Below are 20,559 nucleotides of genomic sequence, written 5' to 3' on the forward strand. Positions count from 1 at the left end.
TCCCCGGCAGGCGGCTTCTCCTCCAAGGGGAGAGGGAAAGGGAACGTGGCTCCTGCAGTGGTGGCTCCGTGTGCCGTTGCCATAGAACTGACGAGGAAGCGAACTGTGAGAGCGCGACCCCTGCCCCAAGCTGGTGGTTTCCTAACACTGGCCCTGGCTCGTCACTTCTCCAGCCTCGGCGTTCGTGAGGCTTTAAAATGGGAACGAGGACCCTGTCGGCGAAGGACTTCCAGTGTGACAGACGCAAGCAGGTTAGCCGCCGCTCACCCCTGCGCGATGCCCACTAGCCCGTCCTCTGTCACCAACGCACAGGAGAACAGGCTGCCTCCCGGAGCTGGGCCGCAGGGAGGCGACGAAGGCCCCGTGCCGGGGGGTCCGAAGGGGAAAGAATCCCCCAAACAAGCTAGCATTCGGGTCATGAAAGGCTAAGTGAAAAAAGAAGTCGTTTGGGAAAATATTATATTATAAACATACAATAATATGTACACGCGCATATACATCCCAAAGAGAAGCCTGACAAGGAATTCCACCTCTTTCCAAAAAGAGGCTTCGCTATAATGAAGCATTCCTATAGTGGGGATTCGCTACAATGAAATAATTTAGGGACTTCGTTTATGCTGCATTTGTGATCACTGCGTAGAGTCTGTGCGGCAGGCTGTGTGGCGCGGACGTGTGAAGCTGGGTCAGAGCAGCAGGCAAGGACTCCCCCTCTTTGCTACTCGCGTTGGGGATAACTACACAGTGAGGACACGCAGAATTAGGGGTCGGCGGAGGGTCAGGGGCGCGCCGCCAAGGTCGTCGGACTCACGGCCCCTGCACCTGTCCCTCCTGGAAGCCGCCGCGTTCCACTGGGCCGGACGAAGGTCCGAACGTCCACGAGACACTGACCTACATATAACCTGTGTGCAAAGCTGTTTTTTTCCCACCTACTTTTTTTTTTTTTTAAAGTGAAAAAACAGGAAAAAAATTCTTATAAAATAGAAGGTTTAATACATGGGAGCGAGGAGCTTCCCGCGGCTGGCTGCGTTCCTGTGCTACGCCAGTCTGGGGCCGTCCTTCCGAGTGACAACCCTCTGCCCCATCGCACGGCCAAAGGGCTCTCGGCACAGTCACCCCTTTCCTCTGTGAGCCTGAGGTATCCCGATCTGGTTTACTGGTTTGGCCACCACGCTGGAGGCGGCCAAAAGCAGCAGGCCGATGCCATGACGACAGCCGAGCAGGTGACGTACTCACGTGGAGAGCCTGGCCGCCGGGAGCGAGCCCCAGGGGTCCCCACGGGACAGTCGTGCCACAGAACCGTCGGCGGCAGCCGTCCACCTACCGCCAGCGAGCCCCGGGTCTGGTGCCCGGACAGCGCCCCTCGCCTTGCTGGGGGGCCCCCTCGCCTTGCTGGGGGTCCCGGCCCCCTGGGGCCGGCGGAAGCGGCGACAGAGCCAAGCCCTGCTGTCAACACGAGGACTCGCGTGCCTCTGACCCCTCTCTGATAGGCTTCGGTGTCTTTTTTTTTCCCTCTCTTGCTTTTAATAAGCAAATTGTACCACCATCTTATTCCGATGTGCTCCTTCCTCAAAGCTGTATATCACATTAATGGGAGTGTTTACTGCTGCGAAAATGCCCCATGTACAGTGATCTGTAACCCTCTTATCTCAACTAGTTGTACATTATTAGTTCACATCCAGTTCAATTTATAAATTAACAGAGGTGCCATTTGTCTGTACAAAAATCAATGCATATTTATGCTTCTTTTATTCAAATAGATTTCCACACATCTTATCTGGAGACATGATACAGAAGCCTGTGTGACTTGGGCACTGTGGCCCAGGAGTGACTGAGACCCAAGAGGCCTCCCTTGGTTGGCAAAAAGACACAAAACATCTTTCATGTTTGGGGCGGGGGAGCCTTTTATGCATTTAGTTTACTGAATGCACTCGAAATGTTACTGTTAGCTGAATTCGTGATTTTCTTTTGGATTTCCGAGTTACTCTTATTATTATTACTATTTTTTTCCATTTTGTTTTTGCACCAAGGAGACTGCAGTCAAATCATACCCAGCAACTGATTCCCTCTCTTTGGACTGAAAAATTAAACAGATACTAAATTATGACAGTGAATTCAGAAAGGAGGGCTGCGAGGGCTTGGGAGGACATGTCTGGATGACATGATGCTTCTAAGAGTATTGCAATCACATCGCGGCAATCACCCGAGCGTGCTGCGTAACTACCTCCTCGGCTAATATGCTTTCTTCCCGGTGATGAGTAATCATGTCCTATTAAACAGCGGTAGTGCTGGAAGAACTCAACTACACAGGCGTAATGAAGCCAGTATTCTCCCTGGACAGATTAGCTACAACTGATTTGACACAGACCATCATAGGGGCTTCCAACCTGACAAACTCTGCTTGCTTCTGATTTACGCCGCCGAGCTCGGCGCGGAGGACGTGAGCCCGGGCGTCGCGTGCGGTGGAGGTGAAATGTACTGGTGTGCTTAACTGCCGGTCGGGGGCGCCCCGCCCCCCGCGCCCGCCGCCCGCCCCGCCGGCTCCCGGCCCTTGTGCGTGCTCCGTGTGCAGGCGCGGGGACGAGGGTCCCGCGCCCGCCGTGTGCTATCGTCCACCGACCGACCGACCGACCACAGCCCGTCGGTCGCTCCCGTGTGCGGCTTTCGGGGAGACTGTGAAGAAAAGAAAATCGATCCTGGGGCCTCCTGGCCTCCGCTTCGCCCCTCGAGGGCTTGTCCAGGTCTCGGCGCTGTCGCTCGGGGTGAGGGAGGGCGGAAGGGGGTGGCGGGCGGCACTCGCGTGCTGCGACGTCCGCGGAGGGCGCCGGGGGCCGCGGGCGCCGGGGCTCAGATGACGGTGGGCGCCCTCCCGCCGCTGCCGTCCCGGCCGTTGCTCTTGCGGGCCAGGTTGGGGGTGGCCATGAGCACGAAGCGCTCGTCGGGGCAGCCGTACTGCAGCAGGACGCCCGCGCACTCCGGGCTGGCCGCCTGGCGCGCGTAGGCCAGCGCCGTGTTCCCGTGGGCGTCGCGGGCCGTGACGTCCACCCCGTACTGCGGAGGCAACAGAGCCGCGTTAGCGGTGCAGGCGCAGCGGCGGGCGCGCGGGGCGGCTGGGGACCCCGGGGACGGCTGCGGCGGGCGGGGCGCGCACGCCCCTCGCGTGGGAGGTGCGGCCCGGCCCCGCACGGGGCGCGTGGAAGGAAAGCTCGTGCTCTGTGCGCGCGGGGTCTGCTATGTCCATCTTGACCTTCCAATCGTAAACACAAAAGACACGGTCACTTTTGTGACCTCAGGGGCCATTCACCGTCCTTGTGGGAGCTACAGAGCGAATGCCGAGGCGCAGGGAAAATGCACCTGCGACCCCGTGACCCACGGCAGCCTTGGTTCATGAACAGCTCCGCGCACTTCCCTCCCAGGCTCCCTGGCCCTCAGCCCCGCCCCCCACTGTAACTGACGTGAAACTTACAGGAATAATTAATCTTTCATTTTTTTTCTTTTTCTTACTGAACACTGAACTACGATTGTTTTCTCACGTCATTGAAAATTATTCAAGCCATGACATGTGAGAGACATCCAGAATTCCTCCGTGTCAGCATAACTCGGGGACTGTCCTCGGCGGCTACATGTTCCGTTTAAACACTGTCGCTGGTGTACAGAGCTCTGTGCTGGGCACCCACCCTCACATCGAGTCTGTCCAGACCTCGGACCAGTCCAGTGACGGCCGGAAGGGGAAACGCCAGGTTAAACCGCAACAATGCCTTTAGCTTTTTGTCTTGAAAAAGGGTGCCACAACTTCCACGTCCACCGTGACGTGGGACAGTGCCACACTCTCGTCAGCATGGAGCACTGCAGTTAAAGGAACTTTGGCCCAATCTGAGAGGGATGCCGTGTGTTGCCGAACTAGCTGTGTCCCCAACCCCCAGTCCCTATGCTAGAGTCCTTACCCTCAGGACTTTAAGTAGTGGCCTATTTGGAGGCAGAGCCTTTAGAGAAGGAGTTAGGGTTAAAGGAGGTCATGTGGGTGGGGCCCTGATCCAGCAGGCTGGTGTCCTTACACAAGTAAGAGACGGTGAGGTGTGTGCGCACACACAGGAGAGGCCACATGAGGACAGGGAGGAGACGGCCGTCTGCAGCCTAAGCAGAGAGGCCTCAGGAGAGACCCCCCCTTGCCCTCACCTTGACCTCGAACTTCTGACTTGCAAATCTGTGTGAAAACAGATTTCTGTTGTGTCAGCCCCCAGTCTGGTACCTTGCAGGGCGGCCTGAGCAGACTAACACACCATCGTCAGGGAGGAGCCAAACGTGCGAGTGATCCTGACACTTGGGCGCCCAACTCTCCAGACGCGCCCATCACGAAAGCCAGGGAAAAACGTGTAGGAGGCTCACCCTCAGCTGTGCGGCCTGCACCGCTCTCCTGCCGTGGGGGCGGGGGCGGCGGAGGCCGCGGCAGGGCGGGCCCCCTCTGGGCTGTCCCCTGCCCACCATACACCCCTCGGCAGGCAGCTTTCTACCCCTCTTCGGAGGGGACGTGGGGTGTGGGCCTCGGGGTCGGGTCCTGGCTGGCCCAGGCAGCACCCCTCTTCATAGTTGCAGTCTCCCTTTTTGTTCCCCGTTTGAGATTCGTGGCACACGCTCTGGCAAGGACTAAAACGATAGTTCTCCCAGGAGAAATTCATCAGGAAAGCCCAGACGAAGGCCTGGATGGACCCCTACCACGCCAGCTCTCAGAGGTCAGGGCCTGGTGTTTTGTGTTACGTGAATGAAAAATCCCGTTTGGTAACTGGAAAACTACGCAGAACACTCAGTTTTTTATCCCTCCCCCCCAAACAAACAAACGAAACAAAACGAGGGGAGTCCTTTGTAGGACAAACCAGGCCGCCGCCAACCGCGCCTGACCCAGACGGTGACCAGGACGATGAACGTCGTGGGAACGCCAGCACGTGCTGCGTGCCGGGCAGGGTCCCGGGTGCGGGGGGGTGGGGCACGCCGCTGACCTCGCGCCCGCACGGGACCCCGAGCGCCCCGCTCCCGCCGCGCCCCGCGTCCGGCCGGGCCCTCCCCGCCGCGCCCCCGGCGGGCGTGCGGCCACCTACCCAGATCAGGAGCTGCGCCAGGACCACGTTGCCCCTCCGGCAGGCCACGTGCAGCGCCGTGCGGCCGTCCACGTCGCCGCTCGTCTCGTTCACCTCGTCGCGGGAGCCGTGCGCCAGCAGCAGGATGACGGCCCGCAGGTCCTCGTCGGCGGTGGCCCGCAGCAGGTGCTGGCCCAGGGGCAGCTCGGCGCACGGCAGCGGCGCCAGGAACAGCTTCTGCTCGTACTTGGCCCGGATCCAGCGCTCCCTCTCCTCCCTGCGGAAGCCACGAGACGGGGCGGTCACGGCCAGCAGGGCGGCCGAGGCTGCGGCCCCACGGCCCCACCCCCGCGTGTCCTCCCCGGGGCCAGGAGGCCCCCAGGGGGACGGTTCACAGCGTCAGCCCCCAGCACCCGCAGTGGGGCGGGTCCTCGGCCACGGAATCGCAGCCGCTGGGGGCCGTCGCGATCACCCCTGCGGGGGATTCTGATGCCCGCGGTGTGTGGCTGCCCCGGAGGCCCGTGGCCTTGGCCTCTCCCTTGATTTCTGTCGGTTCTCATGCCAGGCTGCGGCCTGGAGAGGCGCCGCTCCAGCTGGGGCCCTTCCAGCAGGACGCGGGACGCACGCCCGCCACAGGCCGCGAGGCCCTTTCTGCGGCGGAGTCGGGACTGAAGACACGTGTCCGGATTCGGGGGACAGAGGTGGGCTCCCGGGCCTGGGTGTGACCTGCCCTCGGCTCCGAGCCCACCCGCCCGGGAGGGGGTGTGTGAACGCCTCGGGTGTCGAAACGCTGACCCTGGAAGGAGAGACTGCTATGGACACACGGACGGAGGGGCGGGGCCCTGGGCGGTTCGGGGAGGGGCCGTGAGCTGCACCCAGTCACCCCGGGCCGCTCCGTGTTCCCTCTGATGCTTGAGGGGGCTCTATGGAGAATGCCACCAATCCCTTAAATGACAAAGAATGGCCGGGTTTCCTGAGGGAACGTGCGTAGGGCCCAGCCCAGGACACAGGGCAGGTGGCCCAGAGGCCAGAGCTGAGCTGGGGGTGCAGGGGAGAGGAAGCTAGGGGAAGAGGGGGGCCGCCTCGGGGTGTAGGGGGAAGAGATGGCAGCTGGGGCCCCTCCCACAACGACGCGGCCTGCTGAGATCATCGGGAGCTGGGTGGGCGTGATGGCAGACCCCTCCTTGCTCCAGAGGGGCCAGGACACCCGCCTACGACACCTGGAAGGACGGCCAGGAAAGAGGCGGCGGCAGGAAGGAGGGGTGGCTGAAGAAAGGGAGGATGGAGCCTGCGGCAAGGTGTGTTCGCGTTAACCCAAAGGTCCCGACCCCGGGCCGCTGACTCCCGCGCTCCGCGGCTACTTATGGTGGGTTTTGGCTGCTCAAAAAAGAGCGTAAAAGACATTGACAGTAACTCAGCAACCCTCGGGATTCCGCAGCATTGCTGGGGGAGGGGGGGAAGAGCAAGAAAATGCAAGAGACCGAGGCAAGCAGCTCTCGAAACGGAAGAGTCGGGGGGACGGAGGGGAGGGGTCGTCGCACTGGACGGATGCTGCTGATGAGGGTGAAGAAAGCCCTACAGATAAGGCCTGACTGCGACTGCCCCCCGAGACTTAAATAACACACTGATTCACAATTGCCCTCTCTGAAAATCCAGCATTTTCTCCAGGGGAATGGGCAGGGTACATAGCTACGAACCACACAGAGAAGTCGCTCCGGACCGCCCGACACTCGAGAAAGAAAACTCATTACCCGCGACATTCTTTCCTCCCAAGTACGGAGAAAAGGCCTTGTTTACACCTTTTGCCCGTGTTGACACTGCTCCTAGTGATCCAGGGTCTCTAATCTGTTTTTAAATACTAAGGCAAACAAATTCTTCCAGGAGTAAATCTGGATTAGTTTTGCTTCACTTCCTGGTACATGTGAGTGACCCCCCGGCGACCCCCGGCGACCCTTTTCACGCAGAGAGATCCGGGCTGAACCCTTGGCTGCAGCAGGGGAGCCGCCCCGGCACCTGCAAACGCGGCTCGGACGGAGGCGGCCAGGTGCACCCTGTCCCCGGCCCCTGCCCAGGCCACGACACAGGCGTCGGAGCGGCCGCGACGTCTTGGAAGCGCGGGGCCAGGCAACAGACAGGAAAACCCCAGCCGACTCCTGTTCTCATGCAATTTAAAAACCTCGTTTAAGACATGTTATAAACGTACGTTGACGCATGTCATAAATCACTGAGGAGGCCAATGAGAAATACACGAAAGGGATCACGGTGGAGGGTCCGTCCAGGTTTTTTTAAGTTCCAATTTGTCAACTCTTAATTTTTTTTGGCAGGGATTAAAATCTGAGTTCTTTCATTCTGTTCCAGGTGACGTTCGTCCTCACTGCCGAATAGTCTGGGGATGAACCCGAGACAGGAACGTAGGACCCAGAGCCCAAACTGCAATGGTCCAACCATGTTTTTGATATTCAAACGCCCCACAGAGCGAGGACGAGCCCGCAGCCCTGCGTCCTCTCCTGGGGCCGTGCGCTCTCACGGGGACGTGCTGCGTGGCCTCCTGCCCTCCGCTCTGGTCACGGACGAGCTCGTCTGCCTGACTGCACTGAACTCGGTGTGTTTATCTGGTTCAAACTGTTCTTTGCTTTTACAAATCGGCGTCTCAAGGTGGGCCCAGGTTCGGCGGGGCTGCCAACGCCTACCATCTGGGGCGTCCTCTTTAGGAGAAAGACTAATATCCTGTGCGTGAATTGGGGACGGGGTGTGGAGCACGCTCCCCAGCCTCGCGGCTGCCACACCTGGAGCTGGAGCAGGGTGGCTGCACCCTGCAGGGGCCTTGGCGCCTCCAACAGCTCGAACGTGGAGCGTGTGCCCTCCAGGACACATGTCTGAGGGACATGGCAGGGAGACGGGACAGGTGCGGAGCCTCTGTGGCCTTCTCAGGGGCGTCCGCCTCCCCCAGCGCCGCGTCTACCGGGCCCGACCCCTCCCCGAGGACGCCCCCCAGATCTGTTCAATGTCTGTTTTTTATTATTTGATGGAGCCATGGCCCTTCACTGCAATTTCTTGCGCTATTTAAAAACGAGCCGACCACGCCGGCTTTGGGGTCCTGCGGGGCTGCCAGGTTTGGTGCTCTTCAGATACGGGGAGGTGGCCAGAGAGCTACAAGCCACGGGCCACTGGGCTTCGTGTATGAGTCAGGTGTGCAGGCTCAGCCGCTGGGAACGGCAGGCTCAGGGATGAACGTCGGGGTGACCTGCGGTGTTCAGCATCAGACAGACAAGGGTTTGCGTGTCTGCTTTGTTCTTAGGGGTGCAGACATCGGCAGCTTCAGTCATGCCCCGGACCCTCCTTTCCTCGTCTGCAGAATGGGCGTGGCGCTGTCTACGGCAGGCCAGCGGTTCTGGGGTATAAGGTCACGTGCATGAACGATGCGCTGGCCACAGTGTCACTCTGCACATGGCGGCCTCTGGTGTCGCTATGATCGAAGAGCATGACATCTCTCGTGAATTGCGCAGCTGCCAAGCACGTGAGAACTCACCTGCGGGGGGTGTGTGACAAGGAGGTGCTGGTGGCTGGGGTGGCAGGGGCTGAGCCTCCTGCCGAGGGCTGCAGCTTCCTAGATCACAGCTCTCTGTACACAGGAGCCTCACGGGGTCAGCATGCTTGGCCAGGGGCCTGGGCAAACCCACCAGTGTCTGGTGAGCCACCCCTCGCTCCCCAGAGTACAGGGGGCCTGAGACGCTGGGGCGAGGGAGGGGGTTCGGCGGGTTTAAACAGCCCCATGGCTGTCAGGGTCTCCAGGACCATGTCTGGAAGCCGCTGCCCACAGCCTCGAGATGTCTCAAGTCTTCCTCGATGTTTGGACAGAATTGTGTGTCCCCCCCAAATTCATACGTTGGTGCCCTAATCCCCAAGGGGACCGTTTCGGAGGCAGAGCGTGTAGAGGGCAATTAAGCTTAAATGAAGTCATAGGGTGGGACCCAACCGAACGGGACGGGAGTTTTATAAGAGGGAGAGACACCAGAGACCCCCGCCCCACCCCCACCGCCCCCCGCGCACGCGGAGGAAGGAAAGACAGCGTGAGGACTCGGCGAGTGGGTGCCGTCTGCAAGCCCGGAAGAGGCCTCGGCCGCAACCGACCCTGAGCCACCTGGACCTTGGACTTCCGGCCTCCAGAACTGTGGGAAAGGAGGCGCCTGCTCCTCAAGCCGCCCCGTTCTCCGTCACTCTCATTTGGTTTCTGCGCCAAGAGTGAACACGTGGAAGGCGCGCGCCGGCGCCAACTCCTTTTCTGCCTGAAACCCAGTGCGTCGTCTGGAACCGTCCACCCCCCCACCCCCCAAAACCGCGGTGCCGAGGCGCAAACGCTCCGACCGTCGTCTGGAACCGTCCACCCCCCCATCCCCCCAAAACCGCGGCGCCGAGGCGCAAACGCTCCGATCGTCATCCCCAACGTCCCCGTCCTACTTCTGGGACCCGCCTCGTCTCGGCTCAGCTCCCGTGCTCCCCAGGGGAGGCCCGCTCAAGAGCAGGGGGGCCGGCCGTCGATCACCTCGCCTTGGGCGGTCCCCAGAGGCCCGCCGCTCACAGCCTCCGTTAGCTAATGAGCTAAAAAATGAGTTATTGGCACGGCCGGCCGTCGGCAGAGGAGGTTCCTCGTTTGAGCCCCTTGCTGACACACCTTCACATAAATCAGCCGCCCGGGAGCGAGAGGCAGTGGGGGAGCGGGCAACTCCCCGGAAGGAGGACCCTGACCCGGTCCCCAAATGCAAGGATTCAGGCGAAGGTACAGATGTCACTGTTTTCTTCTCTTCCTGCCTAAAATGAAGCCTTTTGTAGGTGGCCTTCCATTGGCCCCTGATGGGCAAGCCACCGGCCAGCACTGGATTTAGGGGTCAGAGGGCAGGGGAGGTCCAGGTCGCCAGAGCTGGGTGTCCACTGAGGCTCCTGGAGGGCTGCCTGCCAGGCTCAGGTGGCTCTCGCCATGCGGCCTAAAAGACCAGGCTTTGCCGCACTTGACCTTGAAGGGTGCTGACAGGGCCAAGGCTTGGTGTGTCCCCCCAAGATGGTCCCTAGAACACGTCCCACCTGCAGGCCGCAGGGTCAGTGCCTGCCAGGTGGAGTCAAGTGCTGGCCCCAGTAAACGCTGTGTGGCCCCACTGACGAGGGGCGGTCTCCCCAGCACGGGAGCCCCTGCCGAGGGCGCCCACGCCGAGGCCGACGACGACAGTAACCGCGTTAGACAGTTCCTGGTAACCTTGAGCTCTTCGGGGGGCCCTGAAGCACGGCCCCCTGGAGCTGATGTCAAACACTGGGCAAGATGCCTGTGGGCGGCCACATTTTGAGAACTCGTGACAAGAAGGGAAAGATGCAGGTGAAGAAGAGGGGGGTCGACTTTGCTCGTTCCAAGTTTTGGGGGGGGGCAGGGGGGCGTCGGGAACGGAGAGGCGGGGCTTCTCCTGTTCGCAGCACTGCGCTGGGCTGAGTCCCGGGAGGCCTGTGCCCCTGGGCGGGGGGGGGGGGGGCTGCGGGCGCAAGGGGCCCCTCCCTGCTGGCGGCCAGTGAGGCTCCCGAGGGCTTCGTTGGGGCTCGCTGTGGCCCGGAGCCTGGCTCTGCTCTCCGGAGAGGGAGGGACTCCGAGCTCCCGCATGGGGACCGGATGTGGGGAGCGGGAGGCACCAACCCCCAGGACCACTGATGCACATCGGGCGACGTGCAGACGGGCGCTCCGCTGACTCAGCGGATGACGGAATCCAGGCTGGCGCGGGAAGGAAGTCGGGACGGGTGGGACCAGGGTCGCACATGGGTGTTTATGTGTGTGCGGCGAGGGTCCCGGGGTGACAGAGCTTTGTCCCAATTTCTGTGGCAAGGACCAGGGGTGGGGACCGTCCGCGCGTGTGGCCTGCGCCAGGCCCCGTCTTGGGCGAGGGCCGCTGTGCCGGGCGCTGGCAGACCACTGCAACGTGCGCCTCCAGGGGACTCGTGCGGGTGGGTCAGGGAGGACGGGGTCTGGGACCGGGGCGTCCAGAAGCCGAGGATGCCGTCGGGACGAGGCCAGTCTGTGACGCCACTGTCGATGGTCATGGCGGCAAAGGCAGCGGCCAGTCACGCGGTTTCTCGGTCTGCGGGTGACTGGAGAGGCGTCCTGGGCGGTGTGGGCGTCCCCAGCACGGCAAGCCGCCCAGGACGCGCACCGGCTCCCGCCCCAGGGCGTGGGAGGACGGCGGCTGGGCGCCCTCTGCACGGGAGCCTGTCAGCTTTACGATAAAACTTCCGCAGCTTTACCGTAAGCCTCAAGCCTTTCTCTTCACTTCTCCACCTTTGTTGACAATCCCGCGTGAGCCACGTGACGGGGTCTGTGGCGCTCAATCACGGACTGTGTTTACAGTCAAGCAGAGTCACTAGCGAAAGGGCCGGACTCTGGGACGCAGAGCGGGAGGCCACCGCCGGTGTCACGTGCTGACGCCGCCGCCTGGCGAGGTGGGCCTACGCGGAAGACCCTTCGGAGCCGGGCCACGTCCTTAAGAAGTGGCGCCTTGGGGCCGGCCCCCCCGCACCGCGGGCTGCAGGGCGCTGTCACACTCAGCTGCCACCGGCTGCACTCGGGTCTGGCAGGGAGGCTCAGCCCACTGCCAGGGGGCGACGAGGTTAATGGCTTGGATTCCCAGAAAAGAAAGTTTTTTAACAAATAACCACGCAGCTTCGGGTTGGCTTTCGACACTGCTCTGTGCTGCTTTGGGAGACAAGCCATTAGCCAGACAGACACTGCAGCGGTGACCAGACGCCCGCCGGCCTCCCGCGGCCCATCGTTAAGGCGGGATGACGATGTTTTGGGGTGCCATCAGCCTCAGCCTCCCTCCCCCATCTCCACAAATGAGGCTTTCCCTGGACGCCTCCATAAAGCCCTGGGCGGCAGCCTTTCCCGAAAGCCCCCCCGCCCCGTGTCAAGACTAATGTGTTCATTTTTATGGGAACCCCTCCCCCCAACGTTAAAAGGCCAAGAACTTTTCTGCGCCTGTCACCTGTCACGTTGTTCCTTCCGGAAACATCTATCTTTCCCTCCTCACAGGGTGGGAGAAGATCTTTCAAGGCCGATTTTAAAGGACATTCCGTCGCAAAGCATGCGGGAGCAGAGGACGCTTCTGAGGGGTGAGCGGGAGGAAGCTGGAGGCGCCCTGCCCGGTTTCACGGGACAGAGAGGAAGGAGGAAGAAAGGACTAGCTAGCAGCAAGGAATTTCCAAGCGTCTTTCTGCCTCCAGCAAGACAGGAACTGGGAGGGGAGGCATGGACCAGGGGGCCGGAACAAAGTGCTAGGAAAACAGAGGGGGCTTCCTCCCTGGGGGGGGGGGCACAGGAGCGGGGAGCACTCGGCCGCCCCGGCACGCATGCCTTCTCTCCCGGCCGGTTGCTAAGGGGGCAGGCCTCGGGGACAGGCCCAGGACAGGGACGGCCAACAAAGCCGGATGGATATCTCGTCCTTAATTACCGAAAGCTTTTAAGGATCTGGCCACTGTAAATCCCCACGCTCTGAGCAGGAGGCAACAGACAAGGATTTATGCTCATGGGGCAAAGACAAAATAAATATCCCGCCTGACTTCGGATCAATATTACGAGTGTTTTTTGCCAACCTGCAGGGTGTTTTATGAGCTCAGAGGAACAGAACAGGGCCATTATTAATTAAATAAAGTCAACTGTATTAGGCTTATTACTTCTGTGAGTCACAGTTATGCGCGCTGGGATGCAGGTGTTGGGGGGTGGGTGGGTCGCAGGCAGCCCGGGAGGGGTCGGGGGGTGCTCAGGTGCACGCCCCGCGCAGGCGGGCTCGGCACGCCGGCTCTGCGTCGTCCTAGCGGGCAGTGGCTAAGGGCACCGGTCACCGTGAGCAGAGCTGGGCCTCGCTCCCTCACCTCAGCCTGAGGTTCGGCTTGGGACCTGGGCCGCTGGCTCGGTGCCGTCAGCACCGGGCACCTCCCAGCCCGTGCGGAAACTCACCAGGCAGAGGGGACGCGTACTCCAGGGTACACAGGATGTCGCAGACACAACACTGTCCCTTGGAGTGTCGAGGTGACTACAGGGGTGTTACTTCTGAACCTCAAAGCATGAGCGGGTGTCGGGCTGGCCGCTGCCGGCACTGGCCCGGGAGTGAGGAACCTCTAGGCTGACTCATGAACGAACAGGAACAGCTCAAACCCACACCTGTCCGTGTCCGTGATCTGCCAGACGCTCCCAGGGCAGGACGGACCCAGGCCGCTCCGGCCCTGGGGCCTCGGGCAAGGCACCCAGCCTCTCCTGCGCCTCAGTGTCCCCTCTGGAGAGCCTGGGTGAGTTAACGACCCCACAGGAAGCTCTGCTTTGGAGGGAGTCGTAAATGATGGAGCGGACAGGATGGGGGGAGCCCTGCACCTTGGGGCCTTCCTCTCCGGGGTCCGGGCGAAGGGACGTCTCCGCCGAGCTTTCGGTTTGGACCAACGAGACTGTGAAGCGCATCGCACTCCGGGGACGTCACCCACCCGCACCTGCAGCCAGCTGGGACCCAGCGCAGTGTCACTGCCACACGCAGCGGGGGCGAGGAGGCGGCTGTGCCCCGGTCCCCGTCTGCACGCCGGAGTCTGACGGGCCTTCCTTCCTGGCCTGCTCCTGCATGGCCCGTGGGTGCCGTCTTGCTGCCACCCGCACGGTGACAAACGGAGGCGTGTCACTGCCCCAGCACCGGCCTCCAAAAGTCGCCCGGGCGGCGACCTGCTGCGAGTGGCTCGAGATGCCTTCTCAGGCGCCATCGCGGGACGTTAACCCCAGGATGAGGGACTCTGCTGAGGTTCGTTCTCTGGTCCCTGGGATCGGAGCATGGTCCCCAGGCCACCCTCTCACACCCTCAAGCGCTCCCTTGGGGGCGCCAGGTCAGAAAGGGTGGGCGCCTCAGGGGGGCGGGGTCTGGGGAGGGGGCCAGGAGGCCAGGTGAAGGGGGGAGGTGGGGAGCAGGCAGAGAAGGGACCTCGAGAGCAATTTAGATAAAGTCTGACAAGGCTGACGCTCCAGAAAGTCACCTTTGAAAACAGGCTGTTAGAGAAAGGCAAAGCACCCAGATTGTTCCAGACGCAGCAGAGATATTTTTACTTTCGATATTTCCCCGCGTTCTCTGATCTATGGTAAAACGACACCACGGAACGCGGGAAGCCGGAGGGGGGAGACGCGCCCGTCGCCCCACCCGCGCCCAGGCCGGCTCGTCTCGCTGGCGTCTCAGCGCGGCCCCTTCGTCGTTCCGTGCCAGGCTAGCCTGGCCACTTAAGTCCGTGAATTGATCTGCGAATGGCGCGCACGCTCCCACACAGTGATCACGGCCAGGCTGCGGCGGCCACGCACACGCTGCACGTTTCCCCGCCTCGGCGCTAGGGAAAGGAAACCACGGGAGCAAGTGTTTCAAAGTGTAAGTCCCAGTAAATCTGTGCCAAGTGGCAGGGAGCCCGCGGCAGTCAGGCGAGGCGGTCCTGGGCTCCGCGTAATGTGGCGTGCAGCGGGGCACCCCGGGGCCCTCGCCGCAGCCCGCGCGGTGGGACCCCATCATGGCGAGGTAAGCTCACCATGACACAGGCTGATGGGACCGGCTTCGGACATGTCGCATCATAAACAGATCAGGGGAGAGAAATGGCCCTTTCCGCCCGCTCGGAAAACTGCGAAATGGATATAAGGCTTCGCTGTGTGCACCAGCGCCCGTTAAACACCGGGGAGCGAAACTCGGAGGCTCCTCGCCGAAGAGCAGGGTGGGGCGACTGCGGAGGGCCGAGCACGACCTGGTGACCCCCGAAGGCCTGCTGGCTTCGGTGGCTGTGAGCCTCAGAGAGGGAGGGAGGGGGAGAGAGGGAGGGAGGGGGAAGGAGGGAGAGGGAGGGAAGGAGGGGGAGGGAGGAGGGATAGAGGGAGGGAGGGAGAGGGGGAGGGAGGGAGGGGGTAGAGAGAGGGAGGAAGGAGGGATGGAGGGAGGGAGGGGGAGGGAAGGAGGGGAAGGGAGGAGGGATAGAGGGAGGGAGGGAGAGGGGGAGGGAGGGAGGGAGGGGGGTAGAGAGAGGGAGGAAGGAGGGATGGAGGGAGGGAGGAGGAGGGAGGGAGGGAGGAAGGAGGGAGGGGGACAGGGGGAGAAGGCTGCAGGTTCCAGAGGCCACACTTGGGAGGTGATTCAGGGGGAAGCTCCGAGCAGATTCCTAGCAGAAACTGACAAGTGGCTTTAAGAACTGTAGTCCTTCCTGATGTATATATTTAAAAAAACAAAAAACCAAAAACCTAAGACTATCGATTTTGAACAATAAAGAGTCTGATCAATGTAGCTTCCCTTTAAACTCTGGGGGGAAGAGGGGGCTGGAAAAGTCACAGGGTTCCTCAAAGGCCAAACAAACAAAACAATAACAACAACAATGGAACAGATTTTACAAGGGGAAAAGCACTCCGGAGGGCACGCGAACGGAAAAGGCGTTGAAAACGAACTGGCACGTCGGGGTTTTCCGCAGGACGAGGACCGGGATGCGCACTGCAAGGGGCCGCCAGGCCCACGCGGGCACCGCTGACAGTCTCATTGACCGGAAACCCTTCTTGGAGAAAGCCTGACAGATACGAAACAATTGGGCCTTCTTTCCCAATTCATCTTGAATGTTAATAACAATCAGACCCCCTGGGTGCTGCCTGTTCCAAGCGTGGCCGCGTCGCGGTGTGGCCGATTCGGAGGGGGACTCATTGTGGGCGGCGACAGCGCTGTCCACGGCACGCCACGCGTCAGTGTTCAACACGCTAACGCCAATCCTTTCATTAAAATCACCAGTCTCCATCTGACTCATGGGATCGGGAGGCAGAAGTGGTCAGATGTTTTATTTCCCACAATCGACACGGAGCTTAACTTGCCCAATGTCACCGTCTCTGATGAGACGACATTAACATTCTGTCTGTTCAGCTTTTTCCTGGAGAGGGGCTCCGTGGACAGCGGCCCAGAGCAGACCCCCGGGGGCCCCCAGCCCAAGGCCAGCTCTGCGGGAGGGCGGCCTCTGCAGCGGCCCAGGGCCCGGGCCTGCGCTTGGCTTCAGGGTCATGGTCCCGACGTTCGGGGTGGTTAGTGAGCATGGGCGCCGTGGCCGGCCCCCACGACATCTCCAGCTGGTCTGGACAGTTCTGTCACTTTGCGGTATTGTCATGGGGTCGCAGAGCCATCGCCAGCCCACGGACAGACGGCAAAACACGGACCAGGCGGTGAGCTTTCTGTGAAGCTGCATCTATGAATTCGCAGGATGGTTCTTCTTCTGATGTCGTGTCTTCCTGTTTTCCGGGTGCAAACATGTCCTTTTACGAAACAATGACGATAGTAAATGACTTCCTTTATGTCCTTGACACGACAAAGGCAAGAACCAGCCACCCTCTACCTTATCCCCCCAATAGATTTTAAAACCCGGCTCACCGGGAAAGCCTCCTCCCTGCAGAGGGCCTTGCAACACCGCGCCCTGCTGCTGGGGACCCCAGGGAGGGTCTTTGCTCCTAGGCCCATGTCCTTTCCTCCCTACCGTCTGCATTAGAAAGTTTGAGGACCTTTAAAACAAGCTTTCAGGAAAAATGATTCTGTCAAGACAGCCAACACTAAGCATCAAAAATCCGGAATCTAGGAAAAGGTATAAAGGGTCCTCAAGAAATTAAACATATGTTTGCTATGTGACCCAGCATTTCCAATTCTGGGTGCGCAGCCAGAAGAAGGGGGAGCCAGATGCTGAACAGATATTTGGACGACCGTGGTTATGGCAGCATTACTCACAGCGGCCAAGACATGGGAACGACCCGGATGCCCGCCAACGGACTGGGCAAACACAACGCGGTCCGTCTACACGACGACACATTACTCGGCGGAAGAGAGTCCCGTCACGTGCCGCGGCATGCACGCAGCTCAAGGACGTTATGCGAAGCGAAACGAGCCAGTCACCACGGCACCGGCACCGCGAGGCCTGCGGGCCCGGGGTCCCTGGGGAATCGCATTCACAGACAGAGATGAGGCGGTGCGCGCCGGGGGCTGGGAGGCAGCATCTGGCGGGCGGCGGCGGAGCCACGGCAGCGCGCACACACGTGACACTGCTGAACGCTACACTGAAAACCGACCGAAACGGTAAGTTTTACGTTATGTGCATTTTACCACCATTTAAAAAAAAAAACCCAGCGTCGAGTGTCCCCGTGTCACACGACCCGCGCCACACGCCGCCGGCCACACCCCAGGAACTCACGGTTCGTGCGGCGCTGGTGTCCCTAACGCGAGGCCCCTGTCCCGTTTTCCCCAGCTGATCCCCGAACATTCTCCAGAGCTGAATTTTTGGTCCAGCCCAGGAGCCCCTTGGCGAGGATGGCGGCGCGGGGTCGCCTTCCGTCCTCCGTGTCTTTAATCCGACAGCCCCCCGCCCACCCCTGCAGGTCTTACATTCATTGCTATTTTTGAGGGGTCCAAACTATTTGTCTTGGAGAACGTCCCCCGGTCTCGTGTGGTCTCGTTCAGCTGGGGTCACGTTTTCCGTGCGAAAGCCACACAGCTGCCACATGCTCTGCCCACGTCACATCGGGAGGTACGAACTGGGGGTGGGTGGCCCCGCCACCGAGCCTGAGCTCACGGGCCGAGCAGACCTGCCCTCTGTGTGGAACCCGCTCGCCCTTGTGACTCACACGCGCTCTGGGGGGCGGACCCTGCTGCGCCTCGGAGGCCCCGCCGAGCCTTGAGCCTTGCGGTTGGATCGTGAGCCTGCTTGGCCGACTATCGCATTCCCGGACGCTCGTTAGGTGGCTTTTCCTGGAAAGAAGAGCCCCGCTACCCCTCCTCTTAGGGGTCACCGCCGCGGACCCATGGACTTAAAGCAAACGTGTCATGCGAGCTCTCGCCAACGCCGCTCTTCTGGACGCTCACGCTGTCCCAGCTGTGGCCGGTGCGTTCTGACGAGTCGCCCTGAGTCCCTGGCGGGCTGGCTCTGTCCCAGGCCCGCCTGGCTCTGTCTCAGGAAGGAGCGGTTTCCCTAAGGAGTCCCGATTCTTCTTGCTGAAGCCACCGTTCCCTTTGCTTTTTTTTTTTTTAACTTAAATTTCGAAATAATTGTAGATTCGCGTGTAGTTTACGGAGATCTCACATGCCCCTTACTGAGATTCCCCGATAGGCAGCACCGTGAGGGACCAAAATACAACATGACGATCTAGACACTCTGCCATCGATGCAACCCACCCGCCTTGTACCGATTTCCCGTCTCACCTGTAGCCGTGTGTGTGTGTGTGCACATGCGTGTGCTCATGTGTGCACGTGTGCGCTCCGATTTCCCGTCTCACCTGTAGCCGTGTGCGCGCGTGTGCACATGCGTGTGCTCATGTGTGCACGTGTGCGCTCTGATTTCCCGTCTCACCTGTAGCTGTGTGTGTGCGCACGCGTGTGCTCATGTGTGCACGTGTGTGCTCCGATTTCCCGTTTTGCCTATAGCCGTGTGTGTGCGCACACGTGCGTGCATGTGCCGAGTTCTACGTGGTCTTACCACGTGAGGTTCCCTTACCCGCCTCCACAGTCGAGACACGGAATGGCCCCATTACAAGGGTCCCTCTGTTGCCTTTTACAACCGCGTCCCCCTCCCTCCGGTCCGGCCTCTCCGCCCCTCACCCCGGCAGCCACTGTCAGCAGTCCATCTCTGCAATTTCGTCACTCCAAGAAGGTTCTGTAATGGACTCAGACAGCATGCAACCTTCGGGGCTGGGCTTTTTCTCTCCACCCAGTTCTTGGGGGAGTCGCCGACGCTGTGGTACCCATGGCCCGTCCCTTGTCATCACCGAGGAGAACTCCACGGTTAGGAGGTGTCACGGCTTGTTTAACCAGACCCCTACCCCGGCCCCAGAGAACCCCTGGGTTGCTTCCTGTTTTTGGCTATTCCAAATCAAGGTGGTCTGTACCCGAGGAAACAGGTTTTTGTGGGAACTTGAGTTCTCCTGTCTCTGGGATAAATGCCCCAGACTGTCGCTGCCGGGTCATATGGGGTCTAGTTTTATAAGAAACTGCCAAAATGCTTTCCAGAGCAGAAGCGAACAGTTTTTAAAACAAGATTCGATAACACCAAACTCCAGTATCAACATGGAACTGTGACCACGGCCCTTGTCATTCGGAGGTATGTGATGTCCTCCCTTTGAAGGACAGCATGGGACACTGGGGGACCTGGAGCAACCGGACGCCTGCCTTTGTCCCTCTGCAATCCCTGGCCAGGCAAAGGGACAGACGATTTGCGTTTACAAGTGGGTCAGTCAAAAAACGTGACGCCTCATCCCTGCTAGCTTTCCAGAGGGAAAAAAGTGATGAAAGGAACCGAACTCTGAACAATTGCAAACGCGTCGTAGAGAAGGGCCTCCCGCGCGCCGCCGTCCCCGGGTCCTGGCCCAAACGGGGGCCTCTCGCGGGCCTGCCAAAGCCGGCTGCTTTTCCGCGCCTTCCTCCTGTTCCTTCCCAGTCTCGTTGGGGCACATTTGGAAATTATTTAAAAAGATAAAATGCCTCTAATCTGTTACCAATTAGAAGAAACATGTGAATATTATTTTCTAATTTGTGACTCTTGAGTGTGTCTCAAACACCAGAGAGAAGTAATTGAAATAATTACGTCTGCTCCTGAATATTTCTATTATGCTCTTGAAATGAGCGGGTGGAGGTGTCCTCTTTCTGCCATACGCCCGAGGGTTGAACGCAACGAGAACATCAAAGCCCTTGGATGTGAACGGGCCGCGGAAGTGCAATTTCCACCCGGCCTGGCGTGGCCCGAGCGGCCGGCACACGGTGCGCGATGGCGCCGAACTTGAGGCATGCTTCCTGGTCACGTGCCGGGCCACTCGCCCCAAACTCCCCTCTCCGGGCGGCTCGTTTGCAGCTGGGAGCTGCTTGTACCGGGCACAAACCTGATTTATAGCGCGAGCAGTGTGGATTTTTTTTTTTTTTTTTAACCTACTTAGAGTGCGACTTGAGTGACTAACTCCTGAAAATTGGTAATTTCTTGGTGGTTAACAGTAGAAGGTCCGCCAATGAGAGGAGAAGCCCGCTAATAAATTTATAGGGCGTTATATGCCAATTAGACCCCGTCAGCCATTCGAAAGGCACGGTGCCGGTCAGGTTACCATTCCACGGACACACTCTTTATTGCCGACATTCTCGCAATTCAATCCCCATTTATGTGTTTGAAAAGCAGCATATTACTGCTGACTGTACAGGAATCTGTAGTTTTCTGAAGGCCTTTCCGGTTACACGGCCTCCCTTTTCCTCTCTGCGAACTTCTTTGTCCTCCAGTGGCGAACGAGGGCTTGAGATGCACGTGAAATCGCTACGGAGCAGGGTTTGCTCCGGACTCCGGGTTTCCCCTGCGGACGGAGGCCATCGGGGAGCCTGCGGGTACGCCGGTGTCGCCACGTGCGGGCGGGTGCCCCACACGCTTCTGCGGGTGCCTGCAGCCCCGCTCGCCTCCGTCTCCAGGTCCCCAGAAGGCC

The 20,559-nt window shown here is 60.2% G+C and overlaps 1 protein-coding gene across 11 annotated transcripts in view; it reads right to left on the minus strand.

Moving 5' to 3' along the window:
- Positions 1–442: 442 nt before the first annotated feature.
- Positions 443–20,559, minus strand: part of AGAP1 (ArfGAP with GTPase domain, ankyrin repeat and PH domain 1) — a 415,084-nt gene continuing 394,967 nt past the window's right edge. For all 11 annotated transcript variants that reach the window (XM_036236703.1, XM_016158954.2, XM_036236700.1 and 8 more), the window contains 2 exons: positions 5,091–5,346; positions 443–3,048 (listed from right to left, as the gene is read on the minus strand). In XM_036236703.1, the coding sequence (XP_036092596.1) occupies positions 2,845–3,048; positions 5,091–5,346 (460 nt within the window). In that variant the 3' untranslated portion in view covers positions 443–2,844. The remainder of the gene's footprint in view (positions 3,049–5,090; positions 5,347–20,559) is intronic.

This window comes from Rousettus aegyptiacus, unplaced genomic scaffold (genome assembly GCF_014176215.1).
Source record: "Rousettus aegyptiacus isolate mRouAeg1 unplaced genomic scaffold, mRouAeg1.p scaffold_m13_p_2, whole genome shotgun sequence".
In the NCBI taxonomy this organism is placed as follows: Eukaryota; Metazoa; Chordata; class Mammalia; order Chiroptera; family Pteropodidae; genus Rousettus; species Rousettus aegyptiacus.